Below are 26,944 nucleotides of genomic sequence, written 5' to 3'. Positions count from 1 at the left end.
CTGTATGTGAGGAAATATTTTGCTTTTACCAGAGAATTTAGAGAACCGGATTATAGAAATATTTTCATACCAAATGCATGACACATACCATAAGCTCCCCATAAGATGAAAGCAGTCCTGCCCCATAAGCTCTGATGGATCCATTTTGCTTGCAGAGACCAAACTCCACAGTAAACCAATAAAGCTGATAACAAGAACAATTTGTGAAAATCACAGTCTCAATAGGCAATTCAATTTTAAGCTTTTCATTTTACCTTCCTTCTAAAGTATTTTATCCCTAGTCCTTAATGTTTTTGTATCTTCAAATTTTACAGCTATATATTTTAAGTAAATTACTTTTTCTCTTCAACATATAACACACACAAAAATCCCAATACATATTTTTTCAAAACTTGCCATCCTTTCCATTCTCACTCTCTCCAAAAAATAAAAAGAAAAAACTGCTAATGATACTATCTGTTTTTAAATAAATTAGCTTTGAGCTGCCTTATAGTTGAAAACTGACAGTTTTCAATACATACTCCCAAAAGCACAGGTGGACACCCACAGAGGGTTCAAGACCTTAGAAAGGTCCTTGAAAAGGCAGTTCCTTTCCTCCTTTCTCTAGCATTCATCAGAACTGAGGAATGACTTATTCCTTAGCAGCAATGTATCCTTTAAGATTATACAAATTCCATCTTCATCTTGCTGCAATAGAAAATAAAGATGCATTTTTTTTATTATTTTTTTTTCTTGCAATAAAGCATGACTGGGACCATACTTCCTTTACCTGCTGGACAGTGATGGGATAAAAGCAATTGTTGGCTCTGGTAACCTGTTAGCCTTTCCTTTATTATACCATCTAAGGAAATGAACAGTGGAAGAAAAATTCTGCACAGCTTGACCCCTAAGCTGCTGGATAGTTGTTGTGCAAAACATGGAAAACAAAATACAACTCAAGAATATGGTTTTGTGCTGCAACTCTTCAGGGTTACTTTAGGGACACATAGCTCTTTGCTGCTTCATTTGCAGGGTTCAGATTAGCATTCTCAGCATCCTTCTCAAAGAGTTGCAAGCACTTCACAAAATAATGGGAAACTATATTCTGTCTATGTTGTCACTCTCTTTCTCTTTTTTTCCCCAACCTTCTTTGATACGCATCTTCTGATTTTGATGATTTTTGGGTTTAGCCTACAAATTTACAACTAAAGAAGCAGCATGCCAAGATGTTTCTTTTTGCAAAACTCAGAGCTGCTTTTACTAAAATTCCAGTGATAATTCTCCATTATTCTTGTGTTAATAATCTTGATTCTTACTATTTCCAGTGAAAAGCCTTTCAAGTATCTCATGATTTTGCAGAAAGTGACAGTGAGACATGGGACAATGCTTTAGGAGAATGATTTTTTAATGTATTTATTGTTTTTAAGTGGTTCCTTAGATATCATTTTTTTGGCTCTTAGTGAGGTTCTTTTGGTTCTTAGTGTCTTAACAGGGTACAAGACATAGTATTTGTGGCCCACTGTGGCCCACTGTGTATGGATCCACGTGCTTAGAAAACTCATGGAACTGAAGGAACTAACGTCATTTCAACATTTGTTGTATGTATGTTATAGACCATGAAAAAAGTCATGATTCTCTTAAGAAACTCTTAGGTAGCTTAGATATTGCCATATTACCTAAAACAGATAACTCTTTATAATGAATGGAGAATGATAGGGACTTCTAGAGAGAAACAAGAATTTATGGTAGATATCTATGTCTTGATAGAGAAAGCATTAAAAGTTCTCTATCTTCACTTTCTGATGAAGAAACATTAAAAAAGAGCCTAGATTAGATGTCTGAACTTTTTTAAAAAAATTAAGATTGAGTGGTTAATCCAGAACATGTTTACTGTTCTGAATACATGAATGGTACTTAGTACATGGTATTCTCACGTATCCTGAACTGCACGTAACTCTTTAAAAAAGGTTCTTTTGTTCTACCTCTCTAAACCCCAGATGACACTGAAAATTTCATATTTAGCACCCATTGTTCTGCTAACCTTACCCTTTAAGACTCCTTTCTTCCCCTGAAAAAAAATAATCATGACAGTGAAATAGCTGCTATTATCGGAAAAAATAAAATAAAATAAAAATAAAAAATCTGGCCTCCAGCATATTTTCAGATTAAGATGGGAGCTACAGGTTGCATGAGTCATTCTCACAGATTGTATACAGCCTAGGGATTCAGAACCAAGTGGGAGTACCTGCTGCCAAAGAGCTCACCTATTTCGTGAGATTAGCAAATAAAGGGCACCCTGAATTCTGATGGCCCCCTGCACCATCAAGTATACATATAATCACATCGAGTATACACTCAATTAGATGAATTTATAAAGTGAGTCAGAACCCTCCCGTTGCTGAAACTGTAGAGGCTCAGCTTCAGGAACATATTCTTATGGCAGCAAAAAGTATAAGTATTTCCTCAAAGTGGAATCATGTGCTTCTGGGCTCCCTTGGAGGGACTCCAGCTCCTGCTCTAGCACCTCCCCAACCTGTGGATGAGGAGAAGACAATTCTGCTGCTGCTCCTATTTTTGTGTAGCTAAGCCAAGACACTAAAGAAGAGCCTTCCCTGAACAGTGAGGAATATGAAGTGAGTCCTTTGGTTTTTGCCTCTGATACTAAACTGCTGTCTGTACTTACTGTGGCTAGTTTCTCAATCTCTGTTTCAGATGATCCAAGAGAAGCCAGTCCAATATCCTAAAGCAAGTAAGCAAGCAGTCAGTGTTACACTAGTGTGATTATTCAGCCCAAGGGAGAGAAAGAGGGGAAGGGGGAGGACCACATCATTTCTAGCATGAATAGCATGAACTATTCATTGTTTTTGTCACCCAAAATGACCTTCCATGGCTTCCAGGATGCCTACCTCTCCCTGGCCCCCAGCTACATACCACTGGGAGCCACATTAGATGAGTGTTTAATCCTCAGAGTTCTCTGTGTAAAGTTAACCATCTCTTGGCTTAATGCTGGACTATCTCAGGCACAGATTTGAAGGGAGGAATGAGAAGTAAGGACTGGAAGGTGGGTTTTATTTTTTCCATACCTTTTAGTCTCTCATTCTCTCTCTGACAGCCCTTATCGGTATGTCAGATACATGCAGGGAGGATGCTGTGTACTCACAACTATGTTCTCTGTTAATTACTGTTCTCACAATAATTTACTGTAGGTGTCTCCTCTTAACTATCCTGGGAGCTGTATTGTGCAGCAGACAAACAAAGCTATTCCCTATTCCTCATTCATCTTTTCATGTTGAATGGAATAAAAATGAATGTTTATGGGGTGAATTTCAGCTGTGAAAATACTTTTTGGAAATGTGAAATGCAAATTGTGAAAATTAATTTAATGTTATTCCATGTTGTATAGTCTGCGTTACAGGCAGAGAAAGAGTAAAGCTGAAAGTTTTGAGATTGCTATAATGTCTTTTCTAAGGTGTCTTCAGTTCTGGTGTTGAACTGAACTGAGGAGAGTTCTTCCAAAGACAATTACAGACCTTGAGGATACTTTAAGAACTACTGATAATAGCCAATATATATGACCAGAATGGAAACTGGCATGTATCCAAGTTGATACAATTGGAAACCACATATTGTGAGGTGAAGTGGCTTTATTTTCAGATATTCTATCAGGGATCAACATCATATAACCCCTCTGCACTTATTGTCAGTTTCCACACTGGCCACTGATTGATAACCCTAGAATATGAGTTATCTTTATCCCTCTGCTATGGTTTTAAGGCACACTTATAGTTCTGCAGTCTTTAGTTACACAAGGTCATTGAGTTCACTTGGGTCTGACACCGACAGCTCATACCAAATGGTCTCTTTTGTACAAAGAAGCTCTGTTTTCTTTTTGGAGCCTCCTCGCCAGTGTGAGCAATGCTGTGAGAATCTGGTGAGTTGTAAAAGGAAAAACATCTCAAATGAATGACATGGTGATGGACACAATTAAAGTATCATGTGAGATAAAAAATGTACATCCAGAGGCAGAGCCAGCTTAGGGGCGTGATGGCTGTTGGTGGTTGGGTTGGTTGGTGTGGCATCAGACAGGAAGCCTGGGGAATAAGATAGTCTATACAGCTCAAACAAGCAGCACTGCAGAGGCTCCACTGGCATCCTGCTGCAGGCTGACTTGGCTCTCCCACAGAGATGTCCCACAAACACTGCTTGCCCTTTCTTTTACAAAATGTCCACAGGGAGCAGTGCTCCACTGTGCACCACTCCCTTGGAGTATTTATCTCCTCAGGCACTGCTAGCCCACTACTGCTGGAGGTTGTGACTCAGACACACCCAAGTCTTAAAATAACATTTCAAGCACGGTGAGCTGCGTGCCTTTGAGGCATGTCTGGCCTGCTACCCAGAGCAATTGGTTAACAGCTAGCAGAACAAGCTTCTTACCTGGGAGAATTGGGCAAACTCCTTATTGGCTAGCATGGGAACATGACCCAGCAACTCATGGCAGCAGTCTCTGGAAAACAAGTGACCTTCACATTTAATTAAAGTGGTTTGTATGTTTGTTTGTTTGTTTGTTATCCCTGCTCTACGTGAACATCCTATGAAAGACTTTAGCCAACAGACCTCCCAAGGGAGCTAGTGTGAAGGTTGCAACTGTTTTAGTTACTCTGCAGTAGGTGCCTCCGTACCTGGCCAAGCTTTGCAGAGAGTTTGACAAAGCATTCCCTTCTGCCATGGGGATCCAGCTGCCCCCCACTACACTGGCTATTGTCTCACTTGGGATGGCATGGGCAATAGTCTCCTATGTCACAACATCTTTGAAAAGACCCTGTTTTGTCCCAGCATACAACAAAAACGTCTGTGTGAACTTGTAATTTCTCATGAAATGTAATTGCTGCTGTCTGGCCAGCACTTACTGGGAGAGTTTCACAGCAGGGAATCAAACCCCAGCAGATGGTAAATGAAGGCAGGATGAAAAGATTAAACCAGATATTCTCCAGTCTTTTCCTTCTCCAGACAACTTTGTAAGAGAAACAGAGACCCACACCCTCGCATGCATGACTTCCCCCTCTAAAACTCCAGCTACCAGTTTCTCAGATTGTTTCATTCTGTGGAATACTGGATAGAGATCCAGAGTTTCTCCCGAGAGAATAATTTCCAACACATTCAAAGGACAGGATTGTGCCATGGTATCAAACTTACGGTTCTGGGGAATGCATAGGAGATGAGAAATGTCTTATATACTGTGTGCACTGGAAGACACGGAATGCCAGGCTGGCAAGGAAGTCACGAGCAGACAGCAGCCCTGCTACTGGTCTCAGCTGGAAACCTGTTCTTTCTGCAAAGGAAAGTGAGATAGAATTTAGGACTTCCTATGGTTACTTGCTTTACACACCCACTGCAGGTAAACAGTTTTAGTGGGCCTTCAGGTCCTGTTGCAGTAGCTCCTTCCACTAAAGGATAGTAGGAACGTCCTGGCTTACCATTATCTACATGTACCTTTTGTCTTTATGGGTCCAGTTAGGGTAACATCAAAACAACCAACTGCTCATCCTTCTCTGGAGATATTTAAGGCCCATCGGGACGCCTACCTGGGCAGCCTGCTCTAAGGAACCTGCTTTGGCAGGGGGGTTGGACCCGATGATCTTGGAAGGGACCTCGAGGTCCCTTCCAACCCCTTCAATTCTGTGATTCTGTGATTCTGTGTTTAGTCACACAGCAGTGATGTGAGGTACAGAAGTCCTACTAACCTCAGTTTACATTTCTAGCATGTTAGCACACATTTGTCATGTCAATGATGTGTCTGAGGTCACACACGATCCCTGTGGTCAAGCAGGGAATAGAACCTGCATTTTCAGTCCTTGGTTAGTTTACTAATCCTAGGGTTCTCTCTCATTTCCTCCACAGCACGTGGAAAAGATGATAAACAGGAGTTTGGTAAGAGACACTCCCCAACCCTACCCTTGTCTGAGAGCACCTGGCTCTTCTGTGATGCTTGTTCATTATTTAAGCTGGACCTGTGGAATTTCTTATTCCCCAGTATGAAATCTCTGGTACCTCACACACTTGAAGATAAGGGTAGATAAACAATGAGTCTGACCCAGTCTAGGCAATTCCTCTATTCATCAATGCACCTAGTTCAAAATGCCCCAGCAGTAGAATTGGAGCATACTATTCAACTTCTCAATTTGTCAGTGCATGCTGATACAAACTGCATAAACTATCTCAACCCTGGCAAGCCTCCCTGTCAATTTTAGCTTTCGGTCTGAACTTCATTAGAACAGGAACACTCAGGAGGAAGAGCAAAAATGTCCTTGTTAGAGATGATGCTGGAATTTGGCCTTTAGCCATTTAATGTCAGATTTTTTATTAGCTATTCTCAGCTACTTTTCCCCTCTGATTTTTTCACCATTATATTTGCCTAGAACAGACTACATACCCTCCCAGTGATGTGATAATACACATTTTGCTCCACAGTTGTCCTCCATAGAAGAGGTCAGAAAAACACAACACTTTTGCACTTGGATTTTACCTGGTGTTACCAATATTATCCCTGAGCATCCTACATTACTGTGAAAGGTCTTTGAGAGATGACTGGCAAAATAAACTGTCCTATGGTCAACTGAATGCGTAATCTTCTTTTCCATGGGAAACATGTTGGTGGTCTGCAAAGCTAAGAAAATTGAAAATCACTGCTTTTAAAGAGAGCCAATGGTAATCTTTTTGAAGTCCTATATTCAAAATCTGTGTTGCATTCTCAGCTCCCATAAATGACATTTCATCCGCTTTAAAGCATAAAACTGCATTTTAAAAAATTCAGAAATGGCTTTTTTCTCCCTTTGCTATCCATATCCTATTGTGTCATGAAGCCTGGAACCTAATTTATTTTATGTAAACAAACAAAAAAATCCCACCCAGAAACCAAGCCATTTACAAGATTTGTTTTGTTTTGGTTTTTAATGTTTCTTCCAGCATTTCTTGTCTTGCTCTGTCTGGCTATTAGCACTTTTCTCAGAAAGAAACAGAGAGAGAGAGAGAGAAAGATAAAGAAAATGAAAGAGAAGGAGAGAGAGAAAGAGGAGGAAGGGAAAGGAAGGGAAGGGAAGGGAAGGGAAGGGAAGGGAAGGGAAGGGAAGGGAAGGGAAGGGAAGGGAAGGGAAGGGAAGGGAAGGGAAGGGAAGGGAAGGGAAGGGAAGGGAAGGGAAGGGAAGGGAAGGGAAGGGAAGGGAAGGGAAGGGAAGGGAAGGGAAGGGAAGGGAAGGGAAGGGAAGGGAAGGGAAGGGAAGGGAAGGGAAGGGAAGGGAAGGGAAGGGAAGGGAAGGGAGATAAAAAGGCCTTATTCGAAGACATAGAAATGACAAAACATCTCAAACTGTCCAGGACAAAAAAAAAAAATGAGTGGAGAGTAAGGAATTTTTCTACCTGACAGTGTGAGGGACTAGGTGGCTAGTGTTTACCATGCTTATCTTCTATTGCTTGACCATATTAAAAAGGTAATGGGTACAAAACTGACAAAAAAGATGAACAGCAAATAAATCTATGGAGATTATGTCTTTTTCTATATGCTGACCAAAAGCATCAGAGTTAACCAGGGAACTGGAAGTGTTTGCAAAGTTGCTTCCTGTTCTCCTCCCTCCCAAGTTAGGAAAGCAAGGTGCTATGGGGAATAGAAGACCATCAAATAGGTCTCTATGTGGACTGTCCAGGAGCTAGAATAAAAAGGGCATTCCCTTTCTGCTGACAACATACTGAGCCAATCAGAAAGAACATGAAAAGCTCAGAGTCTGATAATCTTTGGACTACATTCTGAGTCTGAGTGAAATGATAACTGCACCATCTGAAAAATATATCAGACCATTACCAAGCCTTGGAGTAACTCAGTTTTGGAAGGACTATGAGAAAGTCTAGGGAAATTTATACTGTTTTAGCATCCATGTTGAAGGAGCAGAAAAGAAATGAAAATTACAGCTTATGTTCCCTGAGATGCCTTTTAAAATACAGGCCAATGAATCAGACAGTCTGCTGATGGAATGGGCTTGGCAAGTTGCCTTCAGAAGCCATAGAAAAAAAAAAGTTTTCTGCTGAAGGTATTATCTGCAAAATCTGAACTTTTATTTCATTAGTGTACAATAAAACCAGAAATCAGCAGAGAACTGGGGGTGTGGCTGCTTGGACCTGCTGCCCAAAGGTCTCTGAAATCAGAAAGAGTTGAAGAGAAGGTCTCAAACAGTTGACCTCATGCGATCTGTAAGGCTTAATTCTTGGCCTAGAAAAACTTGTGCATACAGGCCTGCGTGTTGTAGTGTGAGCTTGCCTGAGTTCACTGGCTGTAATTTCTTCCAGCTGTGGAGGACAATGAATGTCTAAATCCAAACTTCATTCCTAGAAAGAAAGAAGTGCTTAGGTTCCTCTAGTTAACCCTTTAAGAAAAATTCTTGCCCTGTTAAACTGTCACATGCTTAACCTTTTAAATTCCCTTTAGGTAATTATGGAATACTTATGAAGTAGGGTTCATTTCTGTTTAAACCAACCTCACTACCAGACTAGTTAACACTTGACATATCTTGTAGTTCAACTTACATTAAAGTGAGAGGGGATCACTTGGCAGAGTTCACAGACATTGCTGTGTAAAAAAAAAAGGAAGTTCATTTGGCTGTCTGGGCTGTCTATAGCATGATAGTTTTCCCTGCAGGATATTCCTCTCTCTCTCTGCATTTCCATTTATTATATAGTTTATTATACAAGGGCTTATCATCTCATATACTAAAGAATAGTCCAGTCCTTAGAGGCAGTGTTCAGTAAAGATGCATGCTGGGATTTACATCCTAACTGGGAGTGGGACAGTTCAGGGCTCATCCAGAGCTAACCAGTGGAAGAACAAATTGCACAATGGAACTCCACTCATGGAGATGGGGTGAAATTCATCCACTGTATGCTATGGTAGTAGGTGAAATTCATCCACTAACTGCCAAGGAACTTTGGGAGACCTCACAGCCTAAAGGTTGCTTGAAGTTTAGTTGGGTGAACACTGCACACCCATAGCACAGGAAGAAGCCTGAGTACAGTGTTGATTCATGAGCTGTAGGATTAAATATTCTGGCCTTGCTGAAGATCATGGTAAAAGCCACACAGATTAATAATAAATGATCTTATTAGAGGGAATCATTGAAGATAAGGAGGATATCAATTCCAAGCACCATAAAATGGGTCTAAAATAGCTTACCAACTCTTAAATATGTCTATCTTTAACATAGTTCTTTTGAACCAACTTTGTTCTGTCTATGCTTCATAAAGCCTCCATGCTGAGCTACGTATCATCTTGGTTTTATCTAAAGTTTAAGGAGGGTAGGACTGGCACTTCAGGGAGTCATTCTATCCATTTCCTTGGACACACATGCCAGGGTGGAATAAAGTGCCTCTGACATGCCTGATTCCCATTCTCGGTCAGAGAAGTAATTTGGACAATTAGCTTACAGTAGCCATGCCATGTTTGAAATAGTCGAGTTGAAACTCTGTGAAAATTTTCCCAGCCATTGCTAGTGGAATTTTCAGAATGACTATTTTTAGTGCTCTTTTTTTTTTTTTTTTTTTTTTTTTCCTCAGGAAAATTTGTATAGCATAGAGAAAATTTAGAACTAGAGCCTACAAAAGAAGTAAGTAGACCCAGACTCAAGATAATCAAATACTGTCAACCAACATGAGCAATAGGAATAATACTATGAGAGGATATTCTTACATTGTCCTAAACTTTCCCACTTTGAAATCATCTGATTCAGTCCAAGAGTATGAATATTTGTGGTAAACAGACCAGTATCATGTGATTTCTGAAGCTCCCTGCTGTCAGCTACTGTGTAAATGAGATAAGATGAGATAAGCTACTTAATGAGAAAAATATTTATAAGCCCAATTACTACAGGAGGGATGGCTAAATGGATAGGAAAATATGTGAAAAAAATACAGGAAAAAATACATAATACACATAGAAATTCCTACAACTGGTTGGTGCTGGCATCTTCGTGAGAGTCATATTTCATATTGCATCCCTCCATTCCCTCACACTAAAATATTTGTCATCAAACAGTTTAATTTTCCGTAAAATTGGCAGTGTTTTGGAAACCTATAGAGCAACAGAAATCTCAATCAAGCTAACTAGCATCACCTACTGATATGTGGAGCAGGTCATTTGATTTCCTGAGTACTCTATTTAAACTGAATTTATTTAAAGTTAAGCCATAGTTTTTATTTATTTATTTTGGCGTAGTGAGCAGTTATTCTCCACTCTCTGGAATATTTCATTTTCACTCAAGAAGAGCAAGGAGGTTTCAAAGACAGGCTTTCTTTAGTTGTTTCTTTAGTGTTCAGCCTGTGGCTTCATAATAATAATGCAGGCTCTCTTTCTCTCCAGCCCTATATTAGCCTGCCCACAACTAACAATGGGTAGGTCAGCCCTGCAATCATATAGATTCTTCTACCTGAGGCCAAATCTTCATGCAGTTATAGCCTAGCACCATGACTTTTCTGCTCTCCTGCACACTAGGTGCCAAACAGTTTAGACTGGTATGTGGGGTCATAGGGACAGAAAGAAGCAGTGGTGTTGCAAGGAAGCTGCTTTTTATTGACTAGCAGGACCTCCTGGAAATTGTGTTCCTCTAGCACATGTTGCCATCCTGTCTCAAGCAGCAGGAAAAAAAAAAAAAAAAACAAACACGTGGACCTGAGAGGTATTTACCTGTAGTTATGTTTGGGTCTTACTTACAGCTTAGTTGTAGAAGTGATACAGCAAAACCCACAGAAAAACTGTATGCTGAAGTCATGCTAAGAAGTGAGCTACTATGGTATTGGAATTAGCTGTTTAGTGCTACACCAACTGTAGTCACTGACAGAACAAACAAACTCAGTCACGCCTCGGTCCCTAAATATGCCTTGTATCAATGTCTTACTAACAGTCACCTTGCATGAGGGAAGTCCAACAGCTAACCAGCTCTGGTTACCATCTTGTGTCCTCTAACACAGCTTGTGTGTACATGTGGTGTACATAAATATTCAGGAAACTGTAGAATAAGCCATAATTCAAAATGACTGGCCTTTTAAAAATCTGGAGACATCCTGAAGTTGAGGTATGTTGTCCTCTTGGTAGCCACAGTATTGCTCCAACTGCTGGAAAGCATCTAGGTATTGTGTGCAAGCATGAGTAGGGTAGAGGCTGCTCAGCTTCTTGTAGACTTCTCTCCTGAAAAGCAAGAGCCATATAGCATGACCCACCACAGTAAAGTATTTTTCTGCTCTACCTACAGATCCAGAGAGACATGGACCCCCAGCATGAGTCTAAAAATGTGAGCCTGGGACACCTGGTGCTTGGAAGATGAAGTACGGACAGATGTAACTATGCTTGGGGCATTTTGTTTCACTTTTCCTTCATAAGGAGGGTTCTGTTCCACAAATTTGCTTTATCCCTTAATATACCCTAATTCTAATTAGGTTTCTAATACTGGTTTGGAAACATTGACTAGAAATAAAGGTATCAGAGGCACCACAGGAGCCACAGAGAGAAAAGTGAAGCTGTGGCCTTCTGCATTATACTATTTACATGTGGAATAAGTCAGGTATTTGCTCTCTAAATGAAAGTTCAGCTTGAAATGCTAGTCCCTCTACTTCCATGTCCAGCCTGACTGCTAGCCCTAAAAAATCACATTTTCTGATACTGAAGAGTACATTTGTACAGGCAAAGAGGTTCACACTGTTGCAGTTCAAAATGTCTGCCATGAGCTACGTATTTGAAACACATGACAACTTCTTGAAGCATTTAGCCCATCATAAGAAAGGAGACAGGCTGAAAAAAATTGATGTAACCATATTTTGTCACAGGTTTCAAGCCTCTTTCAGACTTGATGGTGCTTGGTCCTAGAGCTGTGTTTTGGAATACATTTAGCTGTTACAAAATAAACAAGTAGTAATAGGATGGCCAGAAACTTATAGAAATGGCTATTTTTGTTCAGACATAGCCCTAGGGTGTTAAAAATTTTATAAACATTGTTTTATGAAAATTGAGATCATTTTTGGAAGTGCTGGCTATGGAAAATGACCTTTTGTTGTTTTTGTTTTTATTTTTATTTTATTATTTTTATTTGTGTGTGTGTGTGATGCTATTGTTGCTATGGAGGTGATAGCCAGTCTCTAATGGCTCTCTCCATTTGTACAAATGACTTACACAGTGTGGGAGTAATGAACCAGAATGAAAGGAAACAACATAAAACAAAACAAAGCAAAAGTTAGGAGGAATAAAAATAAAAGAACAGACGGAACCAGTGGCTGCTGTCACTATTGCAAAAGCCGCAGGAGACTGGGCCATTTCCATGGAAGAATTAGGAAAAAAATAGGATGACTAGAGTTCAAATGTTGCCCTGCCTTATTCCCCATAGAATACTACTGACTTCAGTGGGATTGCATAGGATCTGAACCAGTACACAGTTCAGCCCCAGACTGGAGTCTAAAGAGGGCAGGCTTGTTTACACTTCTGCACATATGGTCTCTTTTATCAAAGTATCACTCTACTGTTTGTCCAAACATTGTCTACCACAGAAACATAGACAGTCTCAGAGAGTAGTGATGAATTATCCAAAGTCAAGCATCTGTCCTTTCTAAGTAGCTCTAAGGCAATCATCTAAGTTTACTCCAAAGTCAGTAGAGAGTAGCAGATATTTCCAAAGGACAGTTTAGCTTGCGCTAATATAGTGTTGATGTCTTACCATGTGGAAGTGCTAGTCTGGCTGTAAAGGATCTTAGCTCATTGGCCACCTTTCAGAAAACTGAAGTAGAATGAAAATATGACTACAGTAGGTCTCTCCTATTTATAAAAACAACAGCGACAACAAACAAACAATAGTAGAGCCCAGGAATACATCTTCAATGGGTGTTTGGGGCAAACCACTACCAACAACGACAAAAGGAAAAACAAACAAACAACTAACAACAACAACAATCTTCACATGCTTAAGTGGTAGTGACTCTGACCCTCTATGGGGATTTGGTTCTCTATCATCACATTGTTTTCAACATCCATTGTCTCCACAATCAGAAGACCATTAAGCTGCTATTTGAGGGTCATCCAGTCCAGAGAGGGAAAGAGAAAGTTTTGAAAGTGTGGGCTATGCAACACTGCAGAAATAAGCTTTCTATTGAAGGATGGAGCCAGTCACATGAAAGACTTCAAAGTCAATGCTTGTAGTTTGCATAAATACCCTTATTCTTTTAGATAAAAAGTGGTACTTCTCTGCTTTTTTTATGAACATGTGACAGGTGCATCCCCATAATTTTGGTTAAGATTCTCACTTTTTCTTGTGATAGCTTTTACCCACAAGACATCTTCTGTGACTACTTAGTTTCACAACCTTCCAAGAGTGCTGCTTAAAAACACAAACTCAGCTCATCTCTACCCTCTGTTTTCTGAAAGTCATATTTCTGCACTTGATTAGTTTTCATTTTTATAACCATGTTGCTACAAACTGAAGGCATCCAACAACTCTTCAGAGTGAACACCAAGGGAATTTTGGTCTGTGCTACAAATTTCCCTTTCAATTGCACTGAGCTCAATTAAGTTGTGCTGTAATGCAGCTGACCTCAGGGCACAGCCCCAGGGAGCTGTGATAACCATTGAGAGGTCTAATTTTGGAAACAGCTTCACATAACAAGACAACCTGGGTTGCTGGGACTGGTTGTTTGGGGAAATAGGCAGATACTGCTTTAAAGGTCTGTTCTGTTACCACAGTGGGACTAATTCTAGGTGGAGAAGGGCAGGAATGACGGAGGTTGGCAACAAAAGGGAAAAACAGGAAAGAACACAAAATTAAATTTTCTTAAATATGACTTTTCCACACACCATCCCATGCCAAGATTGCTGGCTGGTGGTAGCAATCATGAGCATGACACTGACTATCAATCTTTGACAATTGAAAGATGCTATAAAAACTTATTTGAGCTTAATAAAAATGTGTTTGCCTGGGTGAGTTGGATGCAAGGTTTCTATGATTGTGGACAACACCCCTCAAGCTTTCTATGGCACAATAAATTTTATTTAAAGTAAAATAATCATTGAAAAAGATGGGATGACCCTGTGGTTGAGGTCCTGGCATGAGAGATTTAGAATATGGATTTAATTTCCAGCGTTGACATTAACTTCCTGTATAATTTGGGGCAAATCAGTTAAGCTCTCACTTTTTCAACTCCACAGTTAAAAATATTGTTATCACTGTCCCCTTCTCCCACCTTTAGGCTGACTTTCCATTTATGTTGTAAACTTATCTGAACAAAGACTCTATTATGTGCACATATGGTACCTTGCACAATCCTGGGGCCCTCCTCTTAATTTGGGGCATTTGGATATATTTCTGTTTGTATTATCATAAAAATGTATAATTATTGCCCCTTACTGAGAGTTATTAAAGAGTGGGAGAAAGTGGAAACTGAGGTATATGAGATAAGAACTCCCCTTTCTTTCAGATCTACCACTAATTTCATGTAAAGTCTGCAAACATACTGTGAATTGAATGAATGTTTGGCATTTTTTTAAGTGGCAAATCTTCAGGAGAAGCAAAGACCTAATAAAGACATGCTGCACCCACGTAAAAGTTGCCCATCATTTCATATGACCTCAAAGACAATGAAAATAATGTATTCTGGAAGGACACTCCAAAGTTTCCTTCACCGTCAGTTCAAGAGAATGACACTTATTCATGTTAACAGCAAAGAATATTTGCAGAAGAACAGTGAAGGCTGGTCTGTCCTATTAATATTGGATTAGCCACATCCTGTGAGTGAGCTGCTATTCCATGAGTGGGCACTTTATCTTGGTAACAGATCTGGAGAGGCAATAGTTCTGTCACCACCAGAGGCATGATTAATTAGAAGTCAATTAAAAGAAATCCAGGGAGGAATCAAGGTTGCTCTTGAAGGTTAAGATATTCTACTAGAAGCTCCAGGTGTTTTGTAACTTTTGATATCTTGATGTGATTGGCAGGCAGGGAGATGGTCAGGAAAACATGTTTTGCTCTATAAAGCAAATAGTTAGGGCCAGCCTAGAGAAAGAGTTTCTGCAAAACAAACGAGCAAAAGGAGTAAAATCATGGAGTAAAATTTGAGGTTTCTAAATGTGTCTTCAAAATAATTGTCTCATATGGCCTGTCCTTCCTGACACTGCAATGGAATGGCCCAGGATTCAGAGTTTAAGTAACAAACTCACCAAGTTGCAGTCTCCTGTGCTGTGTACTCAATGCGAGGCAAAGGGTCCCCTCTGTAATGAAGAGGAAATAATGCATGTTTCTAAAGGAGTTTTCAAATTCAGTCACACAAAGATCACTTCTTGTCTTGGTAGACTCTAATGTGTGTATTTTCTCCCCTGTTCAGTGTGGGGAGGAAACAGAAGAACATGGTAAGAAAGGGAGCCATATTCTGCTTCATAGAAGAAAAAAAAAACAGGCCTTCAGGCTTAACCTTATCACCGTTGAAGGCAATCAATCAACCTCCTTACATTGCATGTCTGGATGATCCATCCATGAGGATGTGATCAGCACAGTATTATCATCAAACTCATCAGCAGAGATCTGTCCAGGCATACACTGCATGCTTATCATTTAGTCCGCTGATGAAAGGTCTTATCTCCAGTTCTTCACTATTACTTCTCCAATAGTTCAGTCAGTTCAGTCTGTGCTCTTGTGCTGTTTTCTGCTAGACTAGCTGTGATATATAGTGGCAATGAGAAAACTATAGTCAAATAGAATTCTCTTCAGATCTCCTGACTTGGAAGATTTTACCATTTCTTGGACACCATGAGGCTGATAATCTAACAATTTATTTAACTCTAATATGTTCTAACAATTTATTTAACTCTGCCAGACAGCAGTGTGATTCTGAAGTTTCACCCAGAAAGATGAGAACACTTTCAATCATGCACATGGGAGATTAGAGGTTTTTAGGCTTTTTCCTCTTTCAATTAGAAAAGACAATTGCCCTGTAGCCCTGATAGCATTTCTTCAGTTAGGGAGATTTTGGTTGGGGATGGTAATCTACATGGACTTGGCCATTTTGTCAAACAAATATAGTAGTAAATTTATTTTCTTTGTCAAAAATATGTACTAAAAATTTGCCAAGGAATGTCCTAAAAATTGTTCCTCATAATTCCTTGAAAAAGATTAGCCTCATCTTAGGAGCTTGTCCTAGAAGGAACTGCAAGATTGAAATGAAAGACCTATATGGAGAAATTACCCCTTCTAACACACTGAATGAGATGTGAATACAACCCTATGACTTTTAAGATGTGTTTATTGTGTTGTGAGAAAAGTCTATATTGTATGGAGGTAATGTTTCTATGTCTAAATTCTCTTTTCTAATAGATATCCCGACTGATACATCACTAAAAGATTAAGGTTTCCCTTGCACATGAGAATGTCTGAAAGCACACAGTGATAGTTTAAGTGCCTCTTCAGCAGTCTTGTACTTACGCTCTGTAATTATAGGCAAGGTCAGCAAAGAATGCCCTCCGTTTCCTGTACTCCAGGTCAGTGTATCCCTGAGTTAAAACATAATTCAAAAAAAGTTTCACATTAAGAGAGATTTCTGGGCATAAATAAATATGCTGGCAGAAGCATTCAAAATAACTAGGCCTCAGTTAGGTTGTTTTCTCTGAGGCAATGAATCTTGATCCTTATGAACAAGGCAAGCCAAAGTCTGCACTCAGTTACATCCATGACATTTTGCTGAAAATTTTGGGCCTGTGACCAGAAAGGAAAGTAACATGGCTTGGTAGGAAGGTTTTGGAGTTGTTCATAAACACTGCATCACTTATCACTAAACTTAAAGTCAAATTTTAATGAAAATCACATTAAAAAAAAAAAAAAAAAAGTAATTGAATTGGAGGTGTCTCTTCTGCTGGGAGGGAATTGAGTCTCCAAGTCATTGCTCTCCTGTGCTAAGCACGATGGTTTCAGTACTGGAGTGTGATGCGCATAATGGTACCAAGCCCAGTATAACCTCACCAGAGAAAGTACACTGCACCTGCACGGTGCTCTGCACTTTGGAAAAAGAAGGGGTATTCATTGGCTAGAAATCAGTGGAGTCACCAGTGAATCTACAGAAAGTATATGTATTCATCTGAATCTCCTTCTGCCCATTTATTGCCATGTTATAATAAAGGCAGATTCAGTGGTGTCTGTTCAAAAGGGCAGTTTACTTATTAAAAGCAATAATTCCCTCCCCTCCCTCCCTGTCCCACCTCCCCTGCAATGTTTACTAGAAATGGAGTTTCAAGCAGGGGTCTCCAGCTATTAAATATGAATAGACATGTGGGATCAAATTCCTTTGAATTTTACATCATTCATAATAGGAATAAAATCTGAAATCTGGCACTGTATTACTAATATAACTCATAAAGCAGCGTTGATCAACATCACTGTACAAATATTTATTATTCTAAAATATTCAGAACTTACTGGAACCACTTTACATTCTACAAGCCAACTTTCTCCCTTAGGTTTATTCACATAATTTTCAGTGTAGCAATAATACCAGTAATACTGCAGTTAATGAGTATTGTGTGCGTGAATCTGAGCAAAGAACTGGATCCCAAGAGCAAGTTTATTTTTTGTCATGTGTTATGGAAAACATGGTCATTCAAATGCCACCCTTGCTTGTCAGTAGCTATAATGTGTCCATGCAAAACACATGAAAAAGCCATTTGGCCAGAGTCTTGGTGCTATGACCTCTCAGCTTTGTCCCTGCAAGAGGAGCCTCCCCAAGGAAGCACCATACAAGTGTCAGGGTGCCCCAGCAACTGGTGTCATGGCTTTTCCAGCCATTAAAGAGGCAGTAAAGAACAAAGCAGAACTGTTGAGATGGATAGCCTAAACTGCCTATTCAGCAGTTAAATGTATATGCAAAATCTCTGCTGAGCCAGCTGTGGACATTAACGTTTGGTACTTTTCTTTAACCTGTCCACATTGAGCCACGGTCAGCAGCACAGTAACTGAGGCTGACTTGTGCCCCTGCCTGGCACAGATGAATGATTTCCAGTGCCCGAGCTAACTTGTTTCAAGTTTAGGTATTTCTACATTGCATCGCATTCTGCAGTGGTGACTGATCCTCACTCAGCACTTCAGTAACTCTACACCACTCATGCTTTCTCTCACCCTCTTCAGTACTCACACCTTCTCTTTGGTAAAGTAAAAGTAGAACGTAGATGGATTCAAGTAATTCCCAATGTGTATTCATTAATCTCATGGGAAACAACCTCAGAGATAGCTCAGGAAAAAACATAGGCAAATACTTGGAAGATTTCTAACAGAAAGATGCAAAGAAGAAAGAAAGATAGAATCACAGAATCATAGAATATCCTGAGTTGGAAGGCACCCACATGGATTATTGAGTCTAACTCCTGGCTTATGTCCTGTTTAAGCATGATATGAAGCTCTCCTAGAGATTTCTAGATTAATAAGTCAAAAATAGGAGATAGACCAGATTTTTTTATTTATTTTTTAAGCTACCATACAGAGCTGTACATAGGTAACAATATAAAGATAGTGCAGGGTACTAAAAGGGTCTAAATAGAATTCAGACATTTAAAGAAGGGAAGGATGAAATCACATAGATTCCATTAGCATCCATCTAAATCTTCTTTGCACATTTCAGCACAAAGCCTGTGTTTTTTCCTTTTCATGCTTCACTTCTACATGATGTTTTGCAGAACACTTCACAGCAGTTCCAAGACCTACCTTGGCAATCAGCAAAAGGTCCTTCAGATCGCCTTATTTGTCTGTACCTAACTCTTATATCTCATCTATGCTATTGCTAGTTGTTCTCGGTATTTTGTCTTAGAATTATCTTCACTGGAGAAAAATGTACTCTCCAGTGCATTTTTCATCTTCCTTTTCTATATTTTCTGCATATGGCAGGGCTAAGATTACATACATGTAACTGTTATGAGTAAAGCCCTTTCTGTGGCCCATTCTTAACCAAAACCTACTGCCTGAATCCAAGGGAAAGCCCATCACAAACATTCTAACAATATTTTGCAAACAGAGCAGTATCCATAAATACTGCCAAAATCCTGGTTTCAAAAACCTTGGGAAAAGTCAGATATAAATAAGGGTTTTACTCTTTGAAACTTGTTTCCAATTTAAACTTCAGGTGCTTATCTCAGTAGGAATCACTAGACATTTTGAGCTTCTTCAGTCACATTTAAATCTCAGTTCCAGTATTTTGTCCACGAATCAGTGCTGCCATGTATTTATCTTATTTTCTGTCTAGACAATGTTTGCAAGTTTAAGCATCTTACTTCTCTCTGCGGGATCTGAGGATCTGGTATTTATTAGTGACTAGCTCTTTGCTGCTTGTCCTCATTACCATCCACTGTACATCTGCACTTGAATGAGATTCCTGGCATTAGCAAAATTGAAAAGGCAAATATAAAGTGTTTGAAAGGTTGAGGCATAAAAAACACAAAACATGAAAGGGTGGGGAACTTGACTGTTAAGTGGACCAGTTAATACAAAGTGGGCATAATTCAAATATAACAGGTGAAATAATAAACAAGAGATTTTTTTTAAACTAAACAATGAAAGGTAAACACATGCTAAAGACTATATTGCATAGAAATGACTGTATCATGTGCCTATTGTTAATGCTATTTGCTTTGGAGAATCAAAGCCAATAAGTTTTTCTCATTAGATTATTCATTCTGAAATCCTAGACTCCACTGAAAATCAACCTTTATCTGGCCCCTTTTTGCTGTCTTTTCCTGGGTATTTCTTTACTTCTAAAATTCTCAAAAAAAAAAAAAAAAAAAAAAAACAACACACACACACAAAAAAAAAAAAAAACTACATAGTTTCTTTTTGAAAAACAAACCAACAGTAGCCCAGTAACCTCAAACTTACAGGGTGACTATGGTCCAAACTAGGATCGTATGTGGTGATCAGATGGTGACACTTGTCCAGATCTTGGATTTTTCTGGGGAACCAGGGCACTTAAAAGAAAGTAGAAAGAATTAAATGAGATAGGATCAAATAATTTAAAAGAGACACAGAAAATAGAAGTTATGATGAAGATTGCAAACTTTACTTTCATCAATGAATATCTAAATACTCATATGTATATCAGTTATTGAGTTCCATTTTGCTGACCAAGCTGGCAGATTGGATGAAAAATGATTCAAAATTAACTAGTTATGATAATACATCAGTTTTAATTAACAGAAACAATATTTAAAGACAAAAATATTTCATCTTAGACCTAATGAGATGTTCTGTTTGACACAGCACAAGAAGTTTCTTTCTGTGTTTTTGGTTTCAAAAAATATTTTTATCTTGCCTAAAAAGTAACCTTAAATTTTCATACTTCTAAAAGTGAAAATTGCATTTTAAAAGGAAAATGTGAACTTTCTAGAAACAAAACAAGCCAAGAAGTATCTTGACTTCATTTCTTTCCCCTCTCTCTCTTTTTTTTTTTTTTCCAAACAAAAATTAATCAAGCATTAGCTGAATTTCCAAATAGTTTACTTCTCCTGAAGAGGGGACCTTTTCTGGTGACTAAAAGCATATTTGTACAGTACCCATTTTAATTTTAGTTCAAGCATTTATAACCAATTAATTAAAAATCAACAACAGGGGAAAGGCAAAGTTAATGCTGCTTTCTGAGATCAGACTGATGTTGAGATCAGACTGTTGTTACAGCTGAGAAAAAGCCCTTTGGGGATTGCCTGAACCTGATACTTGACAAGAGGACACCAGGTATCTCTGTACTGAATGGAATATTTAACTTTAGTCCTATTAAATTACATCCAAGCACTGCAAGTGCATAAACATACAAGACTACAAAAGTACACAGATGCTGGGAAATACCAGCTCTATCATGCTGTTATAGTCAATGCTGCAATGAGAAGAAAGAAATACAAGTCAGACAGGTTTCTTACATCACCCTTTATTTATTTTTATTTTTTTGTCTTTGTCTTTGGCTCTGCTAGCGGTTCTATATGAAAGTCCCTTGTCATTCCATTTGTGACCATGTCTCCTCAAAACCTATACCTGATCATGAGTCATCCAGTGTATATCCCCATATGCGTCTTGCCTATCCTCTGCTAAGTCCTGGGAGAGGGCAGACAGGCTAAATGAGAGGGGAGAAAGGACTGTAGCAGAATCCTTGACCTTGTTACAGAAGTGCATGCAGCCAGTAAAACAGGGATGGTGCTGACAGATACCAGTTTGACTGTCTCTGTCTTTGCTTCATAGAAGCAGAGGTAACCGCTGCTTTTCTCCACTTCTTTTGGTTGGTACCAAGTTCTTTTGAGTTAAAGCCATCAAAGCAGGGTATTGTCCCATCACTTTCCTTAAGCAAACTCCTTGGGAGTACATGCAAATGAAAAGTTCAGGCTATCTACCATATTATTGCATTCCCATCAAGTGTCTGTGGTCACTCCGAAGAGCCTCATAGCTCTCAGTTTTCTGTCCAGGTCTCAGCCCACAGTCCTCCTGTCACTGGGGAGTTTCCAGTTTCACCTGAGCTTCATGTTTTGCTGCTCTATCCTTCTCAGCTCCCTACTTGATGGAACACTTTTCTCACCTCAGTTTCACTACCCATGCCAAAATGCCCCCCTTTCTACACCATTAGGAATGATCCCAAGGTAAACAGTCACATGCTGAAGAAAAGTGAATGTATGCTCACTTGTTTTCCAGACTGATTGAATTAATACTATTAAGAGAAAGCTAAAAAACCTACTCCAAATAGAAACAAAACAGTACTAACATATGCGTATGTTTCTTACCTTTGTCTTCTCTGCCAGTTTTCACATCCTCTGCTGCTCTCTTTAAGGACGTGATAAGGATATTAACATCAGCACTATGAACTTCACATTCAACAAAAATGTCAAGATCATCAGCAGAGTTCTTGGGCTTTTTGGCTTCCCTTGTTTCAAAGTGATGGATCTGAGTTTCAAACATCTGCAAGAGACAGATGTTGATATGAGGCTTGTCAAAAGACTGAAAAGCCAAATAAATCTAGAAGCACTTATACAATATCTTTAAAAGATGACTAAAAGAGGTATTAACAAGAAGTACATGTTAAGCAATGAAGCCTAGAAATGCTCAGTTTAGAAGGAGCTAAAATACATGCAGGGCTAAACAGTAAACACAGTAGAATTACGTAGAGAGAGATGGAGATGAAAGATGGGATACTGTTGATTGTAGCATTTCATCTGTGCAGAAATAGCAAATGAGTGACTGGGTAACTCTTGAGAGCCTGGCAAAATGAAAGCAGATCTATTGATGTATAATAACACCATAATCATTAAATAATTGCAAACAATTAAAAATAAGTAACAAATACAATACTTTTCTTTTGAGATATTCATTTTCACAGATGAGAGTGAGCACCTGGTAGGGGTACTTCATGTGCCCAGAATATATAATGCGTATATGGTTTACAGCTCTTGTGTTCTCTATATCTCCTGCCAAATATGCAGGAAAAATCACTGGCTTCTAACAACACCACAGTCTGAGTACTTGAAATACTGGCCTGTTTTTTAGTCATGGCTGGCTACCACAATTGCTAGAAACAGACAATAGACTGGTATCTGCTATGAACAGTTCTTGCATAAAATGATGATTCTTCTAAATGATTGTGTCTAGCTGCTTCCTCCCTCCAGAGCGCTATCCTCCATCTAGAGAGGCCAGTCAAGCTCTCTAAGACTCTGAAGCACAATAGGGACAAGAAGGAAGGGAGAAAGCAGACAGAGGCATAACTCAGGGGCACAGGCAAGCAGAAGGACAGCAGTAAGAGAGGGGGAGATGCAGAGTAGGAGAGGTGAAGGCAATAGGGGCAGAAGAAGTGGGTCAGTGGAGAAAGGGGATGGAAGGTGAGTGGCAGGGTCTGTACCTCAAAGACTTTGGCTGCCCTGGAGAGCTCAGTCTTCCTCACATTGCAGAGGGTGAGGGTCAGGATGAGAGTGGCTCCATCATCCTTGGAGTCAAGGCTGCCTTGCCTGTTCAAGGATTGTATGCTGCGCATCACCTTCTCCTTGCTGGCCTCTTCCCTTTGGCCTGAGATCACCCCAAAGTCAGTCTTCATTGGGAGCCAGAGCAGAAGACTGCAACTGCAAGATGTTCAGTGAAAACTTCCTGAGGTTGTGTGTAGTTCTACCAGAGTAATGGCTGGGGATTGTGATGGGACTGGAGATGCAGTGGGACTACGTGGGTGGTGAGACCAGAGCTGCCAGATGGCAGTGATGCAAGCTGGTTCCTACTGTGTTGGATGTAGAACCATTTATGTCAGCCATGCCAGACACATCAAGGGAAACTGCCTGCGTAGGATCTACGTAAGAGCCCAAGATAACCCCCCTCTTCTGGATAACTTCAAAGCAGGACCCTCCCCCTCTGTTTGAAGGTGTCTGCAAGCCATTCACTCCCGGAGATGGGCTCCTTTGAGGAGAGGCAATTAGCCTGAGTACCATTTATATTTCCTAGTCTGGACTGCCCTACACCATTTCTCAGATAGCGCTTCCTCCCCATTCTCTCTTATCTCAATGGGGACCCATCTGCATTGGCCATGCCCCCAGAGAATCAAACAGGCTCTTGCCCCACTTCCTAGTCCAATCCAAGCGGTGTCCCCTTTGCACTGACATAATTGTGGGAGTGCCAGAAAGATCTATCTGAATCAAAATCAAATCTCATTGCCTACTTCCGAGCTCTTCCTGCCCACAGGCTGACCTGTCCTTCTCTAGCCCCACATAGGCTGAGTGCAGTCTGCCCATTAAGCTGGCATTTTAGCTGGCTTCCCAAGTTATAGCGTGCCCCTGTGAAAGTCATCTTGTAGGCCCAAAAGGAAGGCCAGCCACTGTTTTGTCCTCCCTTCACAAATGGAGCCATTTTCTGTGTGATCCTTAACTGGTCCTGGATGGGTCTCACACCTCAGTAATGAATTTCTCTTAGCTCCTCCCTGGCCTGGGAAGTTAAATATGACCTGGAGACCATGGCCACACTGCATTTCTCCTTAGCCCATGAGGCCAGGGAAGACCTCAATCCTCCTAGCTATTCCCTGGCCAAGACAGACAAACCCAGGGCGAATTTCAGAGCACCATGCCAGGAAGGCAGGTCTCAGCGTCCTCAGGAACACCCGTCCACCCAGACCTAGGGAACCCTGGGCTCTGCAGGGTGGATGAGTGCCAGCCTGGGAAGCAGGGTCCTCACAGCTGTGCATGGCCCAAGACCAGGTGCCACAGGGCCTGGCACTGCCCACGGGATGGGCAAGGCTGGCCACTGGCTGAGATCCTGAACCCAGCCAGGCTTCAGGATCTGGCATATTCGTCTGACATGGGCTGCCCCCAACCCTATACCCCTGGCCCTGCTTATGTCCCAAGGAGGCATGTCAGAGAGGTCTGTGCAGAGCCCACAGAAGCACCAGGCTTAACTGCATCTGTAAACCAAATAGGATAGGGAAGGTGGGGGGAAGAAAGTAGGCTTCAAGGGGGGGGAAAATGCTGTTCCCACACCCGTGTTACCATAGTAGAGGTGGCAAGGCTGGGCATGAAGGAGCTGAGACAAGTCTGACTGTCTGAATCGACTGGGCCTTCCCCAAGGAAAGTGGGTTCATGCATCCCCACATTCAGGTCACAGACATGGCACAAATGACAAGTGGCACAAGCTCTATTTTTCCAGCCTTTTTCCTGAGTCCTTGCACTGCAGGTGAAAGCCCTAGGTCTTGAGATGTATGGCTATGGCACTGGTCACAAGCATTAAGAGGGCAGAACCATCAGGCTCTTATGGTTGTCTTAACAACCTAGTGTCAGAGTCCCATATCTCCATACTTGTACAACATGAAGCAGAATGGTCCTGTGTATATGAATTGAGGTTTCTCAGTAGACCCAGACTGGCGTCATAAGCCTTAGACAGTTAGAGCACAATAAACAAAGCTTGCAGTGCAGCTTTGTAGCCCATTGCAGATCCAGCACAGAGAGATGTGTGTCTCAAGTGGTAACATGTCCTTCCCCAGCCAGTGGATGCTCTACTGCCACCTTGGATCCACACTCGGGACAGGCCCAGAAAGGCTCCATACATGGTTTCCTGGTGTAAGTCAGCTTTTCTAGGACATCCCATTGCCAGAGTGTTGGTTTCAGCACTTTTGGGGACCTCTAGGAGTACAGGAGAAGAGGTTTCAGGTTGAATGTTGCAGTTTAAAGGGCTATGCAAGGACAGAAACACAGTGTGTCCCACAGGGACAGGCAGCTTCTCCTTGCAGAAAGTAAGTCTCTCCAACCCCAAAAGCCAGTGGGTTTATCCTCTCCTGTGCCCTGAGAGGGAGGCCATGGCTGATCACCACAGACAAGCTGTCCATTTTTGAACTGTTCCCATTCTGGATATCTCTACCATGTATGAACACAATGCTATTCATATGAGTTGGATGTGGCATTAACATTTATTTTTATTTTTATTTAGGTTAATTTAAATGGTTACATTTCAACATTAAAAAAGTTTTCTCTGCCAATTGCCAGCATGGTTTGAAGAGCAGCAAAGCGACAGGCTTTAAAAGAATGAACTCCTGTGTGCTCTTCCTGTGCTTAACCCCTCTTTCAAGATTTTCTGCATCCTTTGAGGAATAAAACATCCCTACTGCAAGGCTGCTGTCAGATCTAGGCATCTTAAGATGCCCAGAGGAGACCACATCCCTATATAACTTCATGCTGATGACTTCCTGCCTCCAACACCATCACTGGCCTTGGCCAAGGTCACTGTAAAGGAAGAGGGCCTCATGAGAGGACTTCTTTGGTTACCTGAAACAAAGCTTGGAGACAAGGACATTAAGAAATGTGAGCATGGTAGGACAGAACTGAGGAAGTTTACCTAAAAGGTAAGCTTGGGATGGGTTAGTCAGTGTAGCATACAAAGATGTACAGAGTATGCAAAGGTAAAGTAATATGTTACTGTATATTTCTTGGTAATTACACACATCCTGGGACTTTTTTTTCAAATCTCTGCTTCCTGTTAAAGCTCCATGATCTTGTCAGGATGAGTGAAACTCAGTCACTGCAGGTTAGCCTTTTTTTAATTGGAGCACACCTCAGATGGTCTTTCTCTCTTCCCTGTGTATTTACTTCTGATTAACTTGGGTGTTTAACTTACCTATAAGATTTATATTGTCCAGATAAATCAAAGAGCATTTTGCTATACAGTTTTAATTTTCTTTAGCGTGGAAATAAGAAGTGGCCCATAAAGAAGTATCATTTTAAATGAAATTTACTTTGTATTATTTAAAGCACATTAAAACTGTCATTTTTCTTCAAGAAAATCTATTCTCAGTATATGTCCTCTACTTTTCAAATACTAAGCATTTAACTTTTTCTCATCTCTGAGTCTTTCTGAACAGCTATGTGATGATGCTTTGGCTGAGCTATTGTTCATTTACACCTGCATTAATGGACTCAGAATCAGACTTGTGTCATCAATGTTCTTTAACCATTCCACCTGCACAAAAAAGACAATCATGAATCCTGTGTTCTTAATATTTCTATAGATTTACCACTGCTATCATGCATAACAGAAATCAAAAGCAGAGGAGCTTGGAAAGCTGCCTGTGGATTAGTTTGAAAGACTTCACCCTTGGGATGAAATTGTCTTTTTCGGTACAGAGTTACCTTATGGGTCCTATTATATAAAGAGAGAAAAATATGGGTTATTTTCACACTGAAAATACATGCCAAGAACTGAAAATTCTACATAGACCTTGTCATGGGAACAAAAAAAAAAAAAAAAAAAAAAAAAAAAAACAGAAGAAGAAAGATACAGAGATAAAAAAAAGCTTACTTCAAAGCACCTAAATGATTCCATTTTGCATAAGTATACTTCTACAGAAAAGGTTTCCAGCTGGTATCTATAGATTAATGTTATTAGCCACCATAAATATAATGGAAACAGCTGTACTTTCTGTCTTCCTAGAGGATGAT

At 40.2% G+C, this 26,944-nt stretch overlaps 1 protein-coding gene across 1 annotated transcript in view; it reads right to left on the bottom strand.

Moving 5' to 3' along the window:
- The window catches only part of LOC116486466 (tyrosine 3-monooxygenase-like), a 30,411-nt gene extending 7,335 nt beyond the window's left edge, over window positions 1-23,076 (bottom strand). Inside the window, exons 1-10 of the mRNA XM_032182774.1 lie at window positions 22,885-23,076; window positions 21,776-21,950; window positions 19,893-19,981; window positions 16,464-16,531; window positions 15,206-15,256; window positions 11,055-11,200; window positions 5,173-5,308; window positions 4,414-4,483; window positions 2,663-2,719; window positions 89-184 (exon numbers count right to left, since the gene is read on the bottom strand). Coding sequence (XP_032038665.1) covers window positions 89-184; window positions 2,663-2,719; window positions 4,414-4,483; window positions 5,173-5,308; window positions 11,055-11,200; window positions 15,206-15,256; window positions 16,464-16,531; window positions 19,893-19,981; window positions 21,776-21,950; window positions 22,885-23,076 — 1,080 coding nt within the window. The remainder of the gene's footprint in view (window positions 1-88; window positions 185-2,662; window positions 2,720-4,413; window positions 4,484-5,172; window positions 5,309-11,054; window positions 11,201-15,205; window positions 15,257-16,463; window positions 16,532-19,892; window positions 19,982-21,775; window positions 21,951-22,884) is intronic.
- Between the last annotated feature and the right edge of the window lie 3,868 nt (window positions 23,077-26,944).

This window comes from Aythya fuligula, chromosome 1, assembly GCF_009819795.1.
Source record: "Aythya fuligula isolate bAytFul2 chromosome 1, bAytFul2.pri, whole genome shotgun sequence".
Lineage (NCBI taxonomy): Eukaryota > Metazoa > Chordata > Aves > Anseriformes > Anatidae > Aythya > Aythya fuligula.
The sequence above is the reverse complement of the archived record's forward strand: the minus strand, read 5'-3'. Positions and strand labels throughout refer to the sequence as shown.